Source organism: Macaca mulatta, chromosome 3 (genome assembly GCF_049350105.2).
Source record: "Macaca mulatta isolate MMU2019108-1 chromosome 3, T2T-MMU8v2.0, whole genome shotgun sequence".
NCBI classification, from domain to species: domain Eukaryota; kingdom Metazoa; phylum Chordata; class Mammalia; order Primates; family Cercopithecidae; genus Macaca; species Macaca mulatta.
The window spans coordinates 178,986,952-179,005,433 of NC_133408.1; the positions used below are offsets into that span (position 1 = coordinate 178,986,952).

General features: G+C 38.4%; 1 protein-coding gene across 1 annotated transcript in view; it reads left to right on the top strand.

Annotated features, from left to right (window-relative positions):
- IFT56 (intraflagellar transport 56) overlaps nt 1-18,482 on the top strand; it is a 65,889-nt gene that overhangs the window by 15,369 nt on the left and 32,038 nt on the right. The window contains exons 6-8 of the mRNA XM_001106020.5: nt 167-312; nt 1,853-2,024; nt 18,361-18,435. Of these exons, the coding sequence (XP_001106020.2) occupies nt 167-312; nt 1,853-2,024; nt 18,361-18,435 (393 nt within the window). The remainder of the gene's footprint in view (nt 1-166; nt 313-1,852; nt 2,025-18,360; nt 18,436-18,482) is intronic.

Sequence of the window (18,482 nt, forward strand, 5' to 3'; positions counted from 1 at the left end):
TCTTTGCAGAGGAAATGAAATAGAAGACAAGGAACCTAAGGGAAATAGGAAGAAGAGAGAGACACAATGGCTAAAGAAGAGTTAAAATCTCTATCACTTAGATATTGATTTCTCTAGCAACACTAATGTGAATCTTTACATGTCTTTTCCACTCTCACAATTTTAGTTTAATGATGAGAAAAAATTGATGAGCTTTCATCAAAATCTTCAGGATGTCACAGAAGATCAACTCAGTTTGGCCTCAATCCACTATATGCGATCTCACTACCAAGAAGCTATTGATATATATAAGCGAATACTGCTAGATAACAGGTCTGTGTCCTTTTATGCCTACTCTACATTTTTTTCATTTTTTTTAGTTTCTTCTGTAACTAGTTTGAGAATCTAGTGTCCTCTGGATCTAGTACCACCATGCGTTCAAATCTGTTTAGTTGATAATTTGGTGAGATTAAGAATTAGATATTGTCTAAATCAGGCTTTCTCTACCTTTTTTTGCGTTGTCACCCTTCTAAAAGACTCTTCCCCCAACTGCCCTCCCATGAAATTTTAATATACTGATATATGTATATTAATATATATCCATGTATGTACTATATGTATAACAGTGCTTTACATATTAAATGAATATGATTTTTTCATCCTCCGATAAGAACCAATTTTTCCCCTTTGGGGGTGATATTGATATTACCCCTGTTGAAATGTATGGTCTAGATGTATCAGACTTAGTGTTATAGTTACATTGTAGGTAACTTGCTGACAAAATTAGATACAAACCATTTTTTTTTTTGAGACGGAGTCTCACTCTGTCACTCTGTCGCCCAGGCTGGAGTGCAGTGGCCGGATCTCAGCTCACTGCAAGCTCCGCCTCCCGGGTTTACGCCATTCTCCTGCCTCAGCCTCCCGAGTAGCTGGGACTACAGGTGCCCGCCACCTCGCCCGGCTAGTTTTTTTTTTGTATTTTTTAGTGGAGACGGGGTTTCACCATGTTAGCCAGGATGGTCTCGATCTCCTGACCTCGCGATCCGCCCGTCTCGGCCTCCCAAAGTGCTGGGATTACAGGCTTGAGCCACCGCGCCCGGCCCCAAACCATTCTTAAGAATTTACATTCCGGGCGCGGTGGCTCAAGCCTGTAATCCCAGCACTTTGGGAGGCCGAGACGGGCGGATCACAAGGTCAGGAGATCGAGACCATCCTGGCTAACATGGTGAAGCCCCGTCTCTACTAAAAATACAAAAAACTAGCCGGGCGAGGTGGCGGGCGCCTGTAGTCCCAGCTACTCCGGAGGCTGAGGCAGGAGAATGGCGTGAACCCGGGAGGCGGAGCTTGCAGTGAGCTGAGACCCGGCCACTGCACTCCAGCCCGGGCGACAGAGCGAGACTCCGTCTCAAAAAAAAAAAAAAAAAAAAAAAAAAAGAATTTACATTCCAACTTTATCACTAAACACTTGGCCTCTCTCTCCCTTCCCAAAAATATCTCATCCCCCTTCCTTCCATCCTCTTTTGCATTACCTCCTACCTGCTTCCATTTCCAGCCATCAAGCCTACGTGTCTTGTCTGTTGGTCTTCTGTGTGGAGTGTACTTTTATGTTCAATTATCACATATATTAGTTTTTCAATATGAACAGCATGAACTTTCCCTTTCTTCTCTAGTTGTCATCCTTCACTCTACTTATATCGAAACACCCGAATATTGCAATGCAAAAAGAAAATAATTATACTGATTATATCTTACCCTCTTTCTTCCTAAGGCAGATTCATGAACTGTCCTCTTTGCCTTGTCTATTTGAGCTTTGTAATTTGACATTTCTGTGAAGTAGACTTAAATGGTTAACCCTAATTATTTCATCTAATAGGGAATACCTTGCCCTCAATGTTTACGTGGCCCTCTGCTACTATAAGTTGGATTACTATGATGTGTCTCAAGAAGTTTTGGCTGTTTACCTTCAGCAAATTCCTGATAGTACCATCGCACTCAATCTTAAAGCCTGTAATCATTTTCGCCTTTACAACGGCAGAGCAGCTGAGGTATTGATGAAAGTGTGTTTTTAATGTACTTCATTCCAATTTGAATTACTTTATACTTTCCAAGTTATTCATGAAACTCTGCTATCTTTAAGTCTTGATTAATATCCCTTTGTCATTGCCAGTGTGATTCTATAAGAACATAATTATATATTTATCAGGTACTCTAAAAAGAATGTTGACTTCTGAATTCTCTGTGTTATGTCCATTAAATTGTAGATGATTTTACCGAGATGCCTTACATTTAAAACCAAATGTTTATGTTTAAAACCAAATGCTTCTGGCCGGGCACTGTGCCTCATGCCTGTAATCTCAGCACTTTGGGAGGCCGAGGCAGGCAGATCACTTGAGGCCAGGAGTTTGAGACCAGCCTAGCCAACATGGCCCCATCTCTACTAAAAATACAAAAAATTAGCCGGGTGTGGTGGCGCATGCCTGTAATCCCAGCTACTCGGGGGGTGGGAGGTGGGCAGAAGTTGCAGCAAGCCGAGATTGAGCCACTGCACTCCAGCCTAGGTGACAGAGTGAGACTCTGTCTCAAAAAAAACCCAAAAAACAAAAAACAAATGCTTCAGCTTCTTCCTCTAAAATATGTGTGTGGCTCTGCGATTGAATGTCACCAACATACATCCAGTAAACCACGTTAGAAACCTGGCATATCTGTTGCTCTCTTCTTCATCTCCATGTAATCATCCCTTAGTTCCTATCAGCTATACATCCTAGATAGCTCTTTTATCTATCCCTTCTTCTCCTTGGCTACTATTCTAATCCAGGAGTTTCTCACCTCTTATTTTGGCCCTTTAAATAGTGTTCCTGCTTTTAGTCAGTCTTATTATCTTCAGTTCAACCACTGAATTTGTTCCACAGGCCATATTCTCTTACCACCATAGCTTCGTGTGCAGCATTCTCCCTCCTGGAATGACTTCCTTCTTTCTCTGCTTGGTACACGTCAACTTCTTTTTTAAGGTTAGCCCAAGAGGCAAAAATGGTGGACATTTTATAAATACTTAGAAGTTAGCTAACTTATAGGCACCATGCGGAACACTTTAAATCTATTATTTAATTTCCCTGACGAGAGGCTATTGTAGTTCTCATTTTATAGGAAACCGAGAAAACACAGGAGGCCATAGGTTGTTACCTCCTCTTATTTCATTTAACATGTTTTAAATAACATGTAACTTTACTAACATTTTAATAACATAATTTTATTTAACATATACACATATATACATATACAATATATCGATATAGGTAGATACATACATAGATATAGAATAGATAATATGTTCTACACTATATCTATATATAAATATATGAATATAAATAGATAATTTAACATGGTTATTACTTTAGTTGATGTCAGAAGACACCAAAATTTAAATGTAAAATTTCTGCATGTGTCAAACTTTAAAAATCCTACCCTTGCCCTCCAAATTGAATTGCTTATTATACACTTGAGCACATAGTATATACATATATATTAAATAAAATACATTTTTGGGATAATGGTCATTTCAACTAAAGAGTCCCCCAAGTCTGCCTAATTGGCTTGTTTCCAGCATCAGCAGTTTAGTAATAGACTGGATTTGCAATCTGGTATCTTTAGAGTTTTCACCCATTAGTAAGAACAAATAAATGAAATACATTCTTGCCTTTCTAGAGGATCGCTTGAACCTGGGAGGAGGAGGTTGCAATGAGCCGAGATTGCACCACTGCACTCCAGCCTGGGCAACAGAGCAAGAGTCAGTCTTGGGGAAATTTACCAATTTTGGTGTATGGTCCAATTTATTAAATGTTTACAGTTTGTCTGTGTATCTCTTTTCCATAGTCTAGTATGGTTACTCAATATCCTATCTATAGGATACACCTAGAATTATCCAAGTTAGGACATCAGAGTGTACTTCTAACCTCAAAAGGCAAGCTTTTTCCTTTGACATTGTGTCAATGTAATTTATATATTGATTTTATAATGTAGTCCAGCAGTAGAAGGCTATGTTAAATGTACCTGAAGAACTTTTTTTGGTAGCAATAAAATAGAGTTTGCGTTTAATTATTATAATTTTAATAAACTATTTAAATTCAGGCACTCTTCTAACTTGCATAACGGGGTCTATATTACATTGTTTAGTCTCTCACAAACACCAATAGCATCCTGCTTTTCTAAAGTAAACAGGAAATAATTTATAATGATTGACTTAATTCTTAAAGTACTTTGAGTAACTTGTTCATGCTTATGCGACTAACATAACAAGTGGCAAATTCAGATCTCAAACTTTTGTCTATCTGACTCCAACATAGACTTAACCACTAAAATATACTGCAATACACACACACAAAATGTCTCCATTCTGCTTATTATTTGTCAGTTGCCTAATTATCTTCAATCTAAACAAGCTCATTGATGGTTGAGACTGTGTCTTTTGACATTTGTTTCCCAGGACTGGGCACAATGCTTGCACAAAGTTGATGCCAACTACTTATTTGTTGAATGAGAAATTAAAAGTATGACTGACAAATTAAGGAGAATCACATTTAAAGAAGGAGGAGGTACAAAAGGTCAGTAGAAATGAAGACTGAGAAAAGGCCATTTTAATTAGAGTTTCCTACATTTCCTTATCTGATTAGGATATCATTATTACTGGAGCTTGAAGCTAGGTTGCAAGGAGATCAGGAGTGAGTGAGTAACAACCCAGATTGGGAATTCTCATAAAGGGTATGGCAGAAGGGATGGCAAGTAGATGATGAAAAAATGGAAACATTGAATGTAAGATACTGGTTTAAAAAAATAAAATAAAAGAGGAGAAAGCTGCTGGTTTTAGAGACTGAAGAGTTGAAGAACTTTTCCCCCAAAACTGGCATGGCCTCTAGGGTAGTGATTATGAGTTTGGACTTGGAATCAGATAGACCCAAATTTCAACCCTGGCATAGTTGCTATGTGACTTCAGGTGAAATACTTAACCTCCTTAAGCATCATCTGTGAAACAGGGAAAATAATAGTATTGACTCATCATAGGTTCTTGTGAAGATTAAATGGTATGAGGTATGTAAAGTCCTTAACTTGATACACATAGTAAACTCTCAGTAAATGTTTGTAATTATTAAAGATTTTATAGAATGAAACATAGTCACATTGATCTTTTTCTTTATGTTTAGTGCTTTCTGTATCTTGTTTAAGAAACCATTTCCGGTCAGGCACAGTGGCTCACACCAGTAATCCCAGCACCTTGGGAGGCCAAGGTGGGTGGATCACCTGAGGTCAGGAATTCGAGACCAGCCTGACCAACATGATGCAACCCCATCTCTACTAAAAATACAAAATTAGCTGGGCATAGTGACACATGCCTGTAATCCCAGCTACTTGGGAGGCTGAGGCAGGAGAATTGCTTGAACCCAGGAGGCAGGGATTGCAGTAAGCCAAGATTGTGCCACTGCACTCCAGCCTGGGCAACAAGAGCAAGAAAAGAAAAGAAAAAAGAAAAGAAAAAAGAAAGCATTTCCTAGCTCAAGATTATATTTTCTGATACCATCTTTTTAAAAAATGTATCTATTTATTTATTTAGAGACAGTGTCTCACTGTGTCACCAAGGCTGTGCAGTAGCACAGTCATAGCTCATTGCAGCCTCAAACTCTTGGGCTCAAGTGATCCTTTTGCCTCAGCCTCCCAAGTAGCTGGGACTACAGACATGCACCACCATGCCTGGCCAATTTTAAAATTTTCTGTAGAGATGGGGTCTTGTTATGTTGCCCAGGCTGGTCTCAAACTTCTGGCCTCAACTAATCCTTCTCCCTTGAGCACCCAACGCTCTGGAATTACAGGCATGAGCAACTGTGCCCAATCAATTCTGATATTATCTTCTAATAGCCTATTTTACTTTGTAAGCACAAATTTTCTGTAATTACAATATATTTTAAAGGATTAAGTTCTCCAATTAAAAGACAAAGATTAGTAAATTAGAAAAGACAAACCCTAATATGTATGTTAAATAGAACAGAACATAAAGGATATGTTTCACGTGAAATATTTCTTACATGGTTTCTAACATTGGTGTCATGTTTTTGGAAAGGTCACTTTCATTCTAACGTAGATATGATGACCTACATCTTCAATTTATAGTTTTATTTTTATATGGCTTTATTGAGATATAATTAACATATCATACAATTCACCCTTTTAAAGTGTACAATTGGTTTTTTAGTATAGTCACAGCTTAAGTGCAACCATCACCACAGTCGATTTTAGGACATTTCATTATCTCGAAAAGAAATGTTGGCCAGGCACGATGGCTCATGCCTGTAATCCTAGCACTTTGGGAGGCCAAGGCGGGCAGATTGCCCGAGCTCAGGAGTTCAAGACCAGCCTGGGCAACACAACGAAACCCCGACTCTACTAAAATACAAAAAATTAGCTTAGCTGGGCGTGGCCACGTGTGCCTGTAGTCCCAGCTACTTGGGAGGCTGAGATAGGAGAATTGCTTAAACCCGGGAGGCGGAGGTTGCAATGAGCTGAGATTGCACCATTGCACTCCAGCCTGGGCAACAGAGCAAGACTCCATCTCCAAAAAAATAAAAGAAATGACTGAGCGCGGTGGCTCACACCTGTAATCCTGGCATTTCGGGAGTCCGAGGCGGGTGGATCACAAGGTCAGGACCAACCTAGCCAACATGGTGAAACCCTATCTCTACTAAAAATTACAAAAGTTATCTGGGCGTGGTGGCGCACACCTGTAATCCCAGCTACTCAGGAAATTGAGACACGAGAATCACTTGAATCTGGGAGGCAGAGGTTGCGGTAAGCTGAGATTGTGCCACTGTACTCCAACCTGGGTGACCGATACTCCGTCTCAAAAAAAAAAAAGTCATACCCTTCAACTATCAACCCCTGTTGCCCCATTCCCCCAGCCCTAAGCAACCACTAATGTGCTTTGTCTTTATGTATTTGCCTGCTGTGGATATTTCATATATATATGGAATCATATAATATTTGGTCTTTATGATCGGCACCTTTTACTTAGCATAATGTTTACAAGGTTCATCATGTTGTAGCATGTATTAGTATTTTACTCATTTTTATGACCAAATAATATTTTGTTTTATGAATATACCTTTTTTAGTTTTTTCCATTCATCAGTTGATAGACACTTGTATTATTTCCAACTTTTGCCTATTATAAATGCTGCTTCTATAAACATTATACTTTTTGTGTAAGTTTTTGTTTGTATGTATGTTTTCAGCCCTCTCGGGTTTATACCTAGGAGTGGAATCGCTGGGTCATATGGTAACTCTATATTTAATTGTCTGGGGAACTGCCAGAGTGTTCTAAAGTAACCGCACCGTTTTACATTCCCACTAGCAGTTTATAAACATTTTGATTTCTTTGCGTTCTTGCCAACAGTTGTTATCATCTGACTTTTTGACTCTAGCCATCCATTCTAGTGGTGTGAAGTGGAATCTTGTGGTTTCTATTTGCATTTCCCTGATGACTAATGATGTTGAGCATTGTTTCATGTGCCTGTCGGCCATTTGCTTATCTTTTTTGTAGAAATGTTTATTCTTTGCCCATTTTTGAAATAAGTTGTCTTTTTGTTATTGAGTTTCACGTGTTCTTTATATATTCTAGGTACAGTCCCTTATCAGATACATGAATTGCAAATATTTTCTCCTATCCTGTAGAAGATTGTCTCTTCATTTTCTTTTCTTTTCTTTCTTTTTTTTTTTTGAGATGGAGCCTCGCACTGTTGCCCAGGCTGGAGTGCAGTGGCGCCATCTCGGCTCACTGCAAGCTCTGCCTCCTAGGTTCATGCCATTCTCCTGCCTCAGCCTCCCGAGTACCTGGGACTACAGGCGCCCACCACCTCGCCCGGCTAATTTTTTTTGTATTTTTAGTAGAGACGGGGTTTCACCGTGTTAGCCAGGATGATCTCAATCTCCTGACCTGGTGATCTACCTGACTCGGCCTCCCAAAGTGCTGGGATTACAGGCGTGAGCCACCACGCCCGGCTCATTTTCTTAATAGTGTTTTTTTTTTGAAGTACAAAAGTTTTTAATTTTGATGAAGTCAAAGTTATCTCTCTTTTTTTTTTTTTGCCTTTTGTTTCTTATGCTTTTGGTGTTATATCTAAGATTCCATTGCCAAGTCCCGGGCCATGAAGATTTCCCCCTGGTTTTTCCACTAAGAGTTTTATAATCTTAGCTTTTAGGTCTCTGATCCATTTTGAATTAACATTTGTAAATGTCATGAGGCAAAAGTCCAACTTGATTCTTTTGCATGTGAATATCCAATTATTTCAGCACCATTTGTTGAAGAGACTATTCTTTCATCCTTTGAATGGTCTTGGCACCCTTGTTGAAAATCAGTTTACCATAGACAAATGGATTCATTTCTTCTGGACTCAGTTCTCTTCCGTTGGTCTATATGTCTATCCTTACATTAATACTACACTATCTTCCTTACTTGTAACAAGTTTTGAAATCAGGAAGTATGAGGCCTCCTAATTTGTTGCTTGTTTTCCAAGCTTGTTTTGGTTACTCTGATCTCTTACAATTCAATATGAATTTTAGAATCAGCTTATCAATTCCAACAGAGAACCTAGATTGGATTCTGATAGGGATTGCATTAAAGATCAGTTTGGGGATTAATGCTCTCTTAATAACGTTAAGTCTTTAAATCCATTCACATGGAATATTTTTCCATTTATTTAGGTGTTTTTAAATTTCTTTCAACAATATTTGGTGGTTTTTATGGGGCAAGTTTTCCATTTCTTTTGTTAAATTTATTACTATTTTATTATTTTTGATGCTATTGTAAATTAACTTGTTGCCTTAATTTCATTTTTGAATTGTTCATTGCAAGAGAATAGAAGTACTACTGATTTTTGTATCGAGTGTATCCTGAAACCTTGCTGAACTCATTTATTAGCTTTCTTGAAGATTTTCAGGAGGATTTTCCATATATAAGATTAATTTGTGAATCAGGATAGTTTTACTACTACCTTTCCAGTCTGGATGCCCCTTCTTTCTTTTTCTTGTCTAATTGCCCTGGCTAGAACTGTCATGCGCATCCATGTGAAGAGACCACCAAACAGGCTTTGTGTGAGCAATAAAGCTTTTTAATCACCTGGGTGCAGGTGGGCTGAGTCCGAAAAGAGTCAGCGAAGGGAGACCAGGGTGGGACCGTTTTATAGGATTTGGGTAAGTAAAGGAAAATTACAGTCAAAGGGGGGGTTGTTCTCTGGCGGGCAGGAGTGGGAGTCACAAGGTGCTCAGTGGGGGAGGTTTTTGAGCCAGGATGAGCCCAGAAAAGGACTTTCACTAGGTAATGTCATCACTTAAGGCAAGGACCGGCCATTTTCACTTCTTTTGTGGTGGAATGTCATCGGTTAAGGCGGGGCAGGGCATTTTCACTTCTTTTGTGATTCTTCAGTTACTTCAGGCCATCTGGGCGGATGTGCAAGTCACAGGGGATGCGATGGCTTGGCTTGGGCTCAGAGGCCTGACAAGAACCTTCAGTACAATGTTGAATAGAAGTGCTGAGAGCAGATATCCTTGTCTTGTTCCTGATCATAGGTGGAAATCATCCAGTATTTCACTGTTAAGTATGATGTTAGTTGTGGGTTTTTTGTAAATGTTCTTTCTCAAGTGGGGGAACTTGCAAATGTTTTTATCATGAAAGGATGTTAAATGGAACTGCTTTTTCTGTAGCTATTGAGATGATCATTTAGTTTTTGGTTTTTATTCTATTGATATGGTATATTATATTAATTGATTTTTGAATGTTAAACCGCCCTTGTATTCCTGGAATAAATCTCACTTGGTCATCGTGAATAATCTTTTTAATGTATTACAGGATTCCATTTGCTAAGAACTTTTTGGAGGATTTTGTGTCCATATTCAAAAAAGATATTGATCATTTTCTTCTCTTGTAATTTTTTTTTTTTGGTTATGGTATTGGGGTAATACTAGCCACATAGTATAAGGGGAAAAGTTCCGTCTTCTGTGTTTTGGAAGAGTTTGTGAAGAATTGGTATTAACTCTTCTTTAAGTGGTATAATTAAGCAGTGAAGCCATCTGGGCCTGGGCTTTTTATTTCAGTGCAGTTTTAAAATTATTAATCTAATTTCTTTCTTTAGGGATTGCATTGACTCTAAAGATCAGTTTGGGGCTTAATACTATCTTAATGACATTAAGTCAGTCTGTGCACATCGATCCATGTTGTAGGTCTATTAATAGTATTTCTTCTTGAGTCAGTTCTGATAGTTTATGTCTTTCTAGGAATTTATCCCTTTCACTTCAATTATCTAATATATTGGCCTATACTTGTTCATAGTATTCTTCTGTAATCCTTTTTATTTCTCTAAGGTCAGTAGTATTGTTCCTTCTTTCATTTCTGATTCTAGTAAATTGAGTTTATTGTTTTTTTCTTGGTCAATCTAGCTAAAAGTTTTCTTAATCTTTTCAAGGAACCAGGTTTTGGTTTCATTGATTTTCTCCATTCTCTTGTCTATTTAATTGATTTCTGCTCTAATCTTTATTTTTTCCCTTCCTCTGTATGCTTTATGTTTAGTTTTCTCTTTTTTTTACAATTAGGTTATTAATTTGTGGTCTGTCTTATTTTCTTTTTTAAATATAGGCATTTACAACTATAAAATTTCCTCTAAGCACTGCTTTAACTGCATCCCATAAGTTTTGTTATATTGTATCTTTCATTTATCTCAAAGTATTTTCTAATTTTATTTTTGGTTTGTTTGGCCCATTTGTTATTTAGGGTATGTTGTTTATTTCCTAATTTTCTTTTATACGTAAGTCCATATTCTACATGGAATTGATTTTTGTGTAGACTGTGAGGCAGAGGTCAAATTTTATTTTTTTTCATAAGAATAACTCATTGTTTCAGACCATTTATTGAAAAGATCAGTCTTTTCCTACTATTCTGCCACCTTTGGAAAATAATTCCAGTGTTTAGATATTACTGCTTCTGAACTCTGTATTATGTTGATCCATTTGTGTATCCTTGCTCTCATTACCATACGGCCTTAATCACTACAGATTTGTAATCAAGTTTCACATGTAGGCCAGGCACGGTGGCTCACACCTGTAATCCCAGCACTTTGGGAGGCTGAGGCGGGCGGATCACGAGGTCAGGAGTTTGAGAACAGCATGGCCAACAAAATGAAACCGCTTCTCTACTAAAACTACAAAAAAATTTACCTGGGTGTGGTGGCAGGTGCCTGTAATCCCAGCTGCTCGGGAGGCTGAGGCAGGAGAATCACTTGAACCTGGGCGGGCGGCAGAAGTTGCAGTAAGCCGAGATCGAGCCACTGCACTACAGCCGGGCGACAGAGTGAGACTCTGTCTCAAAAAAAAAAAGTATCACATGTAGTGGGTCTAGCAAGTTTTGCCATGCTGTTAGTCTTCAAGGGGGTCTTGGTTATTCTTGGCTCTTTATCTTTCAGTATGAATTGTAAAACAAGCCTGCCAAATCCAAACACAGAAACAAACCTGTCGGGATTTTAATTGTGTTGCTTTGAATCCATGGATGAGTTGGGAGATAATTAATAGTTTTATATTAAGTCTTTAAATTCATGAATATAGTATCTTTCTCCATTTATTTAGATCTTTAATTTCTTTTTTTTTTTTTTTTTTTGAGACGAAGTTTTGCTCTTATTGCCTAGGCTGGAGTGCTGTGGCATGATCTTGGCTGACTACAACCTCCACCTCCTGGGTTCAGGCGATTCTCCTGCCTCAGCCTCCCAAGTAGCTGGGATTACAGGCGTCCACCACCACACCCAGCTAATCTTTTGTATTTTTAGTAGAGACGGGGCTTTACCATGTTGGCCAGGCTGGTCTTGAATTCCTGACCGCTGGTGATCCACCCGCCTGGGCCTCCAAAAGTGCTGGGATTACAGGCGTGAGCCACTGCGCCCGGCCAGATCTTTAATTTCTTTCAGTAAGGTTTTGTGCTTTTTTTTTTTTTTATTTGTATTGGTCTTTTTTTTTTTTTTTCTTTTTTCTTTTTTTTTTTGAGACAAGCTCTGGCTGTGTCACCCAGGCTAGATGGAGTGCAGTGGCTGGATCATGGCTTACAAGAACCTCTGCCTTCCAGGTTTGAGTGATCTTTGTGCCTCAGCCTCCCAAGTAGCTGGGGCTACAGGTGTGTGCAACTGTGCCCAACTAAGTTTTAAAATGTTTACACAGAGACAGGTCTCACTACATTGCTAAGGTTGGTCTTGAACTCCTGGGCTCAAGTGATCTGCCTGCCTTGGCTTCCCAAAGCACTGAGATTATAGGCGTAAGCCACCGTGCTTGGCCTTTGTATTGGTCTTTTTACATGTTTTGTTAGATTTGCTTCTAGGAACTTGGTATTTTGTATGTTATTGTAAGTGGTATCTTATTTTAAAATTTCATTTTTTGACTTTTTGTAGTGATGTATAGAACTACAATAGATTTTTTTTCAGTTTGAAACCAGTCACTGTTTATTAACTGACCAATTACAAAAATAATCACAGTGGTTACCTTAGTTCATCCTTCTGATATGCCTGTTTATCTGGTCTTCCCTGTTGCCAGCATCTCCACCTTCTACCAAGTGGGTGGTATTTCTCATCATTTCACCTCATGGAGATCATTTGAAGGGCCACAGGAAGTTGTTTGTTTCTTTGAAGTGTTTTCCAACAGTATAGATCTCATGAATCTGATCTTGCATGCAGATGATGACATATTTACTGAGAGATCAAGCAATCAAAGTGTTGTTTGTGAAGGCAATTTGCTTCTTACTGATTTTACCATAACCATGCTTGTAGATCAGTTCATTTACTGACCTCAGGTTTGGATACTCCCATGTAATATATGCTTTTACGGTCCTTATCATGTTAACTAAAGCCTTCTTGAGTTTAACAAAGGTGCCACTGAAGATTTGGCAAAGGGAAGGCTTCAGACCGTTGGGCCCACACCATTGATACCTCTGATTCTGATGAGAAATGCCAATTTAGGTTCTACAGGTATGTAGAAGTTACCAGCTTTTCTTGCCATCCTAGCCACTGGAGTCTCAGGTCTGTACATCTGCCTGTATTTCTTGTGGTAGTGCTTAACTGTTTCATATAAAAGCCTCCTTCTTGCCTTTTTTTTTTTTTTTTGAGAAAGAGTCTAGCTCTGTCATCCAGGCTGGAGTACAATGGTGTGATCTTGGCTCACTACAATCTCTGTCTCCTGGGTTAAAGCTATTCTCCTGCCTCAGCCTCCCGAGTAACTGGGATTACAGATATCCACCACCATGCCTGACTAATTTTTGATTTTTAGTAGAGATGGGTTTCACCACTTTGGCCAGGCTGGTCTTGAACTCCTGACCTCAAGTGATCCACCCACCTTGGCTTCCCGAAGTGCTAGGATTACAGGTGTGAGCCACTGCACCTGGCCACCTTCTTTCCTTTTGAAGTCTCTTTTGGAAAAACGTCTTTGTCAGGTTCTTAATCTTCAACTCTATGAAATTCCTTTGCCATGCTTTTCCTTAAGGAGTTCTGGCACAGCTGGAACCCTTTTTTTTTTTTCTTTGACACTTTTCATGGTTCCAGCTGGGAAAGAGTAAGTTCTACGGTAGATTTTTTTAACTGACCTAAGATCGGCTGGGTGTGGTAGCTTATGCCTGTAATCCCAGCACTTTGGGAGGCTGAGGCTGGTGGATCATTTGAGGTCAGGAGTTTGAGACCAACCTGGCCGACATGGTCAAACCCTGTCTCTATTAAAAATACAAAAATTAGCTGAGCATGATGGTGCACGCCTGTAATCCCAGCTACTTGGGAGGCTGAGGCAGGAGAATTGCTTGAACCCAGGAGATGGAGGTTGCACTGGAGTGCACTGCAGCCTGGGTGACAGAGTGAGACTCTGTTCACATAAAATAAAATAAAACTTTTTTAAAAAATTGACTTTGGATCAATTTAAGAGGTCAATTTAAGAGATCTTGCTAGATTATCTTGTTTTAAGTTACATTAAACAATTTTTTAAAGCAACAAAAATTGTATATATGTATGGTGTACAGCATGTTGTTTTGAAATATGTATACATTGTAGAATGGTCACATCAAGCTAATTAACATATGTATTACTCACATTTTTTTTTTGTGGTGAGAACACTTCAAGTCTACTCTCTTAGCAATTTTTAAATATATAATACATTGTCATTAACTAGAAGTCATTGTTGTGCAATAGTGTTGTACATTATGTTGTATATAATGTATACTATGTTGTACAATAGATTCATTGAACTTATTCCTCCCCTCCATCTGAAATAATGTATCCTTTGACCAACATCTTCCCAATCTTCACCCTCCTGGCTCCAGGCCCTGGTTACTACTCTTCTACTTTCTGCTTCTGTGAGTTCAACTTTTTTAGATTCCACATACAAGTGACATCATGTGGTGGTTGTCTTTCTGTGTCTGGCTTATTTCACTTAACTAATGTCCTTCAGGTTCATTCATGTTGTTGCAAATGATGGAATTGCCTTCTTTTTTAAGGCTGAATAGTTTCATTGTTTATTTACCACATTTTCTTTATTCATTTGTCTGTTGATAGCACTTAGATTACTTCCATATCTTGACTACTGTGAATAACGCTGCAATGAACGTGGGAGTGCAGATACCTCTTTGACATACTGATTTCATTTCCTTTGGATAGATATCTAGTAGTAGGATTGCTGGATCGTATGGTAATTCTATTTTTAATTTTTTGAGGAATCTACATGCTGTTTGTCATAATGGCTACACTACTAATTCACATTCCCACCAACAGTGCACAAGGGTTCCCTTTTCTCGACATCCTTGCCAACTCTTGTAATCTTTTGTGTTTTTGATAATAGCCATTCTAACTGGAATGAGATGATATCACATTGTGGTTTTTATTTGCATTTCCTTGATGATTAGTAGTGCTGAACATTTTTTCATATACCTGTTGGTCATTAGCATGTCATCTTTTGAGAAATCTCTTATTAATCCTAATAATTTACCTGTAAATCCATTTGTATTTTATATATATGTATATATATAATCATATCATTATTTTGTTTCTTCCTTTCTAATTCTTATAATTTTATTTCTCTCTTATTGCACGACTAGGGCCTCTGGAACATTGTTGAATATTTGAAATATTGTTGTGGCTGGGTGCAGTGGCTCACACTTATAATCCTAGCACTTTGGGAGGCCAAGGCAGGCAGATCATGCAGGCAGGAGTTCAAGACCAGCCTGGTCAACACAGTGAAACCCCGTCTCTACTAAAAATACAAAAATTAGCCGAGCGTGGTGGCATGCACCTGTAATCTCAGCTACTTGGGAGGCTGAAGCAGGAGAATCGCTTGAATCCGGGAGGCGGAGGTTGCAGTGAGCCAAGATTGCACCACTGCACTCCAGCCTGGGCAACACAGCTAAATACCATCTAAAAAAAAAAAATACATATACATATATATACACACACACACACTTGTAAGGTTTTTTTGTCTCAAAACGAAAGTTTTTGATGATATTTCATCATTAAGAAATGATATTTCATCATTAAACATGATGTTTAATGTAGATTTAAAAAGATATCCTTTATCAGATTAAGGAAATTCCCTTCCAGTGTTAGTTTGCTAAGAGGTTTCATAAGGATCAGATGTTGAAGTATAACATCGTGTATTCTTTGTCTATTGAAACGATCATATTTTCCTTTATTCTTGTGGCAAATTATTTGAAGTATTTTCTATTGTTAAATCAACTTTAGGCTGAACGTGGTGGCTCACATCTGTAATCCCACCCCTTTGGGAGGCTGAGGTGGGGGGATCATTTGAGGTCAGGAGTTTGAGACCAGCCTAGACAACACGGTGAAATCCCACCTCTACTAAAAATAGAAAAATTACCCTGGTGTGGTGGTGTGTAGCTGTGGTCCCAGACACTTGGGAGGCTGAGGTGGGAGGATCACTTGAGCCTGGGGGACAGGTGTTGCAGTGAGTCAAGATGGCACCACTGAACTCCAGCCTGGGCAGCAGAGTGAGACCCTGTCTCAAAAAAATAAAAAATTTTAAAAATCAACTTTATACCAGAATAAACCCAGCTTCATCATGGTTCATTCTTCTCTTTACATATCACATATTAGATAGCTATTATTTAATTTGTTGCATCAATACATATTGGTTTGATTGGTTTATAATTTGCTTTTTTGGTATAGTTCTTGTCAGGATTTGGTGCAAAGGTTATCTCAAAGGAAAATGAATTAATTGAAGCAGGTACCATATGTTTCTACTTTCTGGAAGAGTTTGTATAACATTGGCTTTTTCTTAAATGTTTGGTAGAACTTATTGATAAAACTGTCTAGGTTTGGAAGATTTTAAATTACCTAATTCAGTTCCTTTAGTCGTTATAAGACTATGCATGTTTTCTATTTCTTCTTCTGTTATTTTTGGTAAGTTGTATTTTTCTAAAAATTTGATAATTTCGTTTACATTTTCACATTTTTTTAGTCTTTTCAAAAACCAACTTTTGTTTTTAATCCTATTATACAACTGTTTTTTTATTTTATTAATTTATGTTCAAGGGGTCCCCAAAAAGTTCATAGAAAATTCCATTTTATCCTTCCTTTGCCATGTAGCTCTTTAGTAGTTCCTGCTGATTGTGGGAAGGGTCTTTCACTAGACTTCCCACCTTGTACTGGTATTGGGCTTTCTTTTTTGTCCTTGTCACTTGGCACAATATGGACTCAAAATAGATCGAATGCAGATACAGATATTACAATCCATCTATCCTCTGTTAAGCCAGACATTAAAGAGATTTGCAAAAAATGTAAAACAATAACACTGTTCTCACTAAATTTTTGATTTGATAAATACAGTTTTTTAAAGTAAAAAAAATATGTAAGTCAATTTGTAGTGGGGTTTATTATTGTTATTTTTAAACTTTTTTTTTTGTTTTTTGAGACGTAGTCTCGCTCTGTCACCCAGGCTGGAGTGCAGTGGCGCGATCTCGGCTCACTGCAAGCTCCACCTTCACGCCATTCTCCTGCCTCAGCCTCCGAGTAGCTGCGGATACAGGTGCCCGCCACCACGCCCAGCTAATTTTTTGTATTTTTAGTAGAGACGGGGTTTCACCATGTTAGCCAGGATGGTCTCGATCTCCTGACCTTGTGATCCGCCCGTCTCGGCCTCCCGAAGTGCTGGGATTACAGGCCTGAGCCACCGCGGCTGGCCTATTTTTAAACTTTTAAAAAAATTTGATTGTTTTTATTTTCAGAAATGACAAGTTGCTCTGAAATTGAGACCAAATGTTAATTCCGACATATTTTAAGGCATATTATTACTACCATTTTCGATGAATTGAATACTTAAATTTTTCTGTTTTAATTTCTAATATGATAAGTATTGAGGGCTATTTGCCACATAAACAAAAATTCTTTGAGATCATTTATAGAGTATAAAAGGGATCTTGAGACCAAAAAGCTTGAAAACTGCTGATGTAACCTAATATTACCCAAAACTTTGGAACTGTACTGTGGACGAGAGAAGAGTGATAGAAAAATTGCTGAGCAGACATGCATTCCCAATTATGAGATCAGGCAGAACGAGTTTGTGATAGTTAGTGAAGAACAATCAAGAATTTAATTATTTTTATCCAGAAAAGCTTAACAACCCACTAATAGAAATAGAAAAGGGATGAAAGGAGGATTTCTTAAAATCTCCTTTCAGATTAAAGAATCAGCCTTAGTTGTTTAAGGCTTAGCTCCTTCATCACCTTTGACACTGAAAGAAAAAACTAACTCTACGAGTCTTCAGACGTGAGTATCCCAGTTTTCAAACTTGCTGCTTAGTATAAGTTTCAAGTCACTTAACTTTTTTTTTTTTTTGAGACAGTCTCGCTCTGTCACCAGGCTGGAGTGCAGTGGCACAGTCTTGGCTCACTGCAACCTCCGCCTCCCAGGTTCAAGTGATTTTCCTGCCTCAGCCTCCTTAGTAGCTGGGACTACAGGCGTGTGCCACCACACCCAGCTAATTTTTTTGTATTTTTAGTAGAGATGGGGGTTTTACCATGTTGACCAGGATGGTCTCGATCTCTTGACCTTGTGATCCGCCCCCTTGGCCTCCCAAAGTGCTGGGATTACAGGCATGAGCCACTGTGCCCAGCCCAAATCACTTAACTTTTATAAGCCTCATTGTTTTCATTTATTATTGCCCTCATTTGAAAATGTGGGTAATAATAATTACATTGACCTAGAGTCATGAGGATCAAATGAAATAGCTTGTTAAATTCTTTGTAAATTATAAACCATTGTGTCAATATGTGGTATAAGAACTATACACTTGTCATTTTCATAAGCCTTTCTTTTTTAAATTTCAGGCAGAACTCAAAAGCTTGATGGACAATGCTTCTTCATCCTTTGAATTTGCTAAAGAACTCATCAGGCACAATCTGGTGAATAACGATTTGCCATCTTGACTGACTTCAGTCCTACTCTGCTT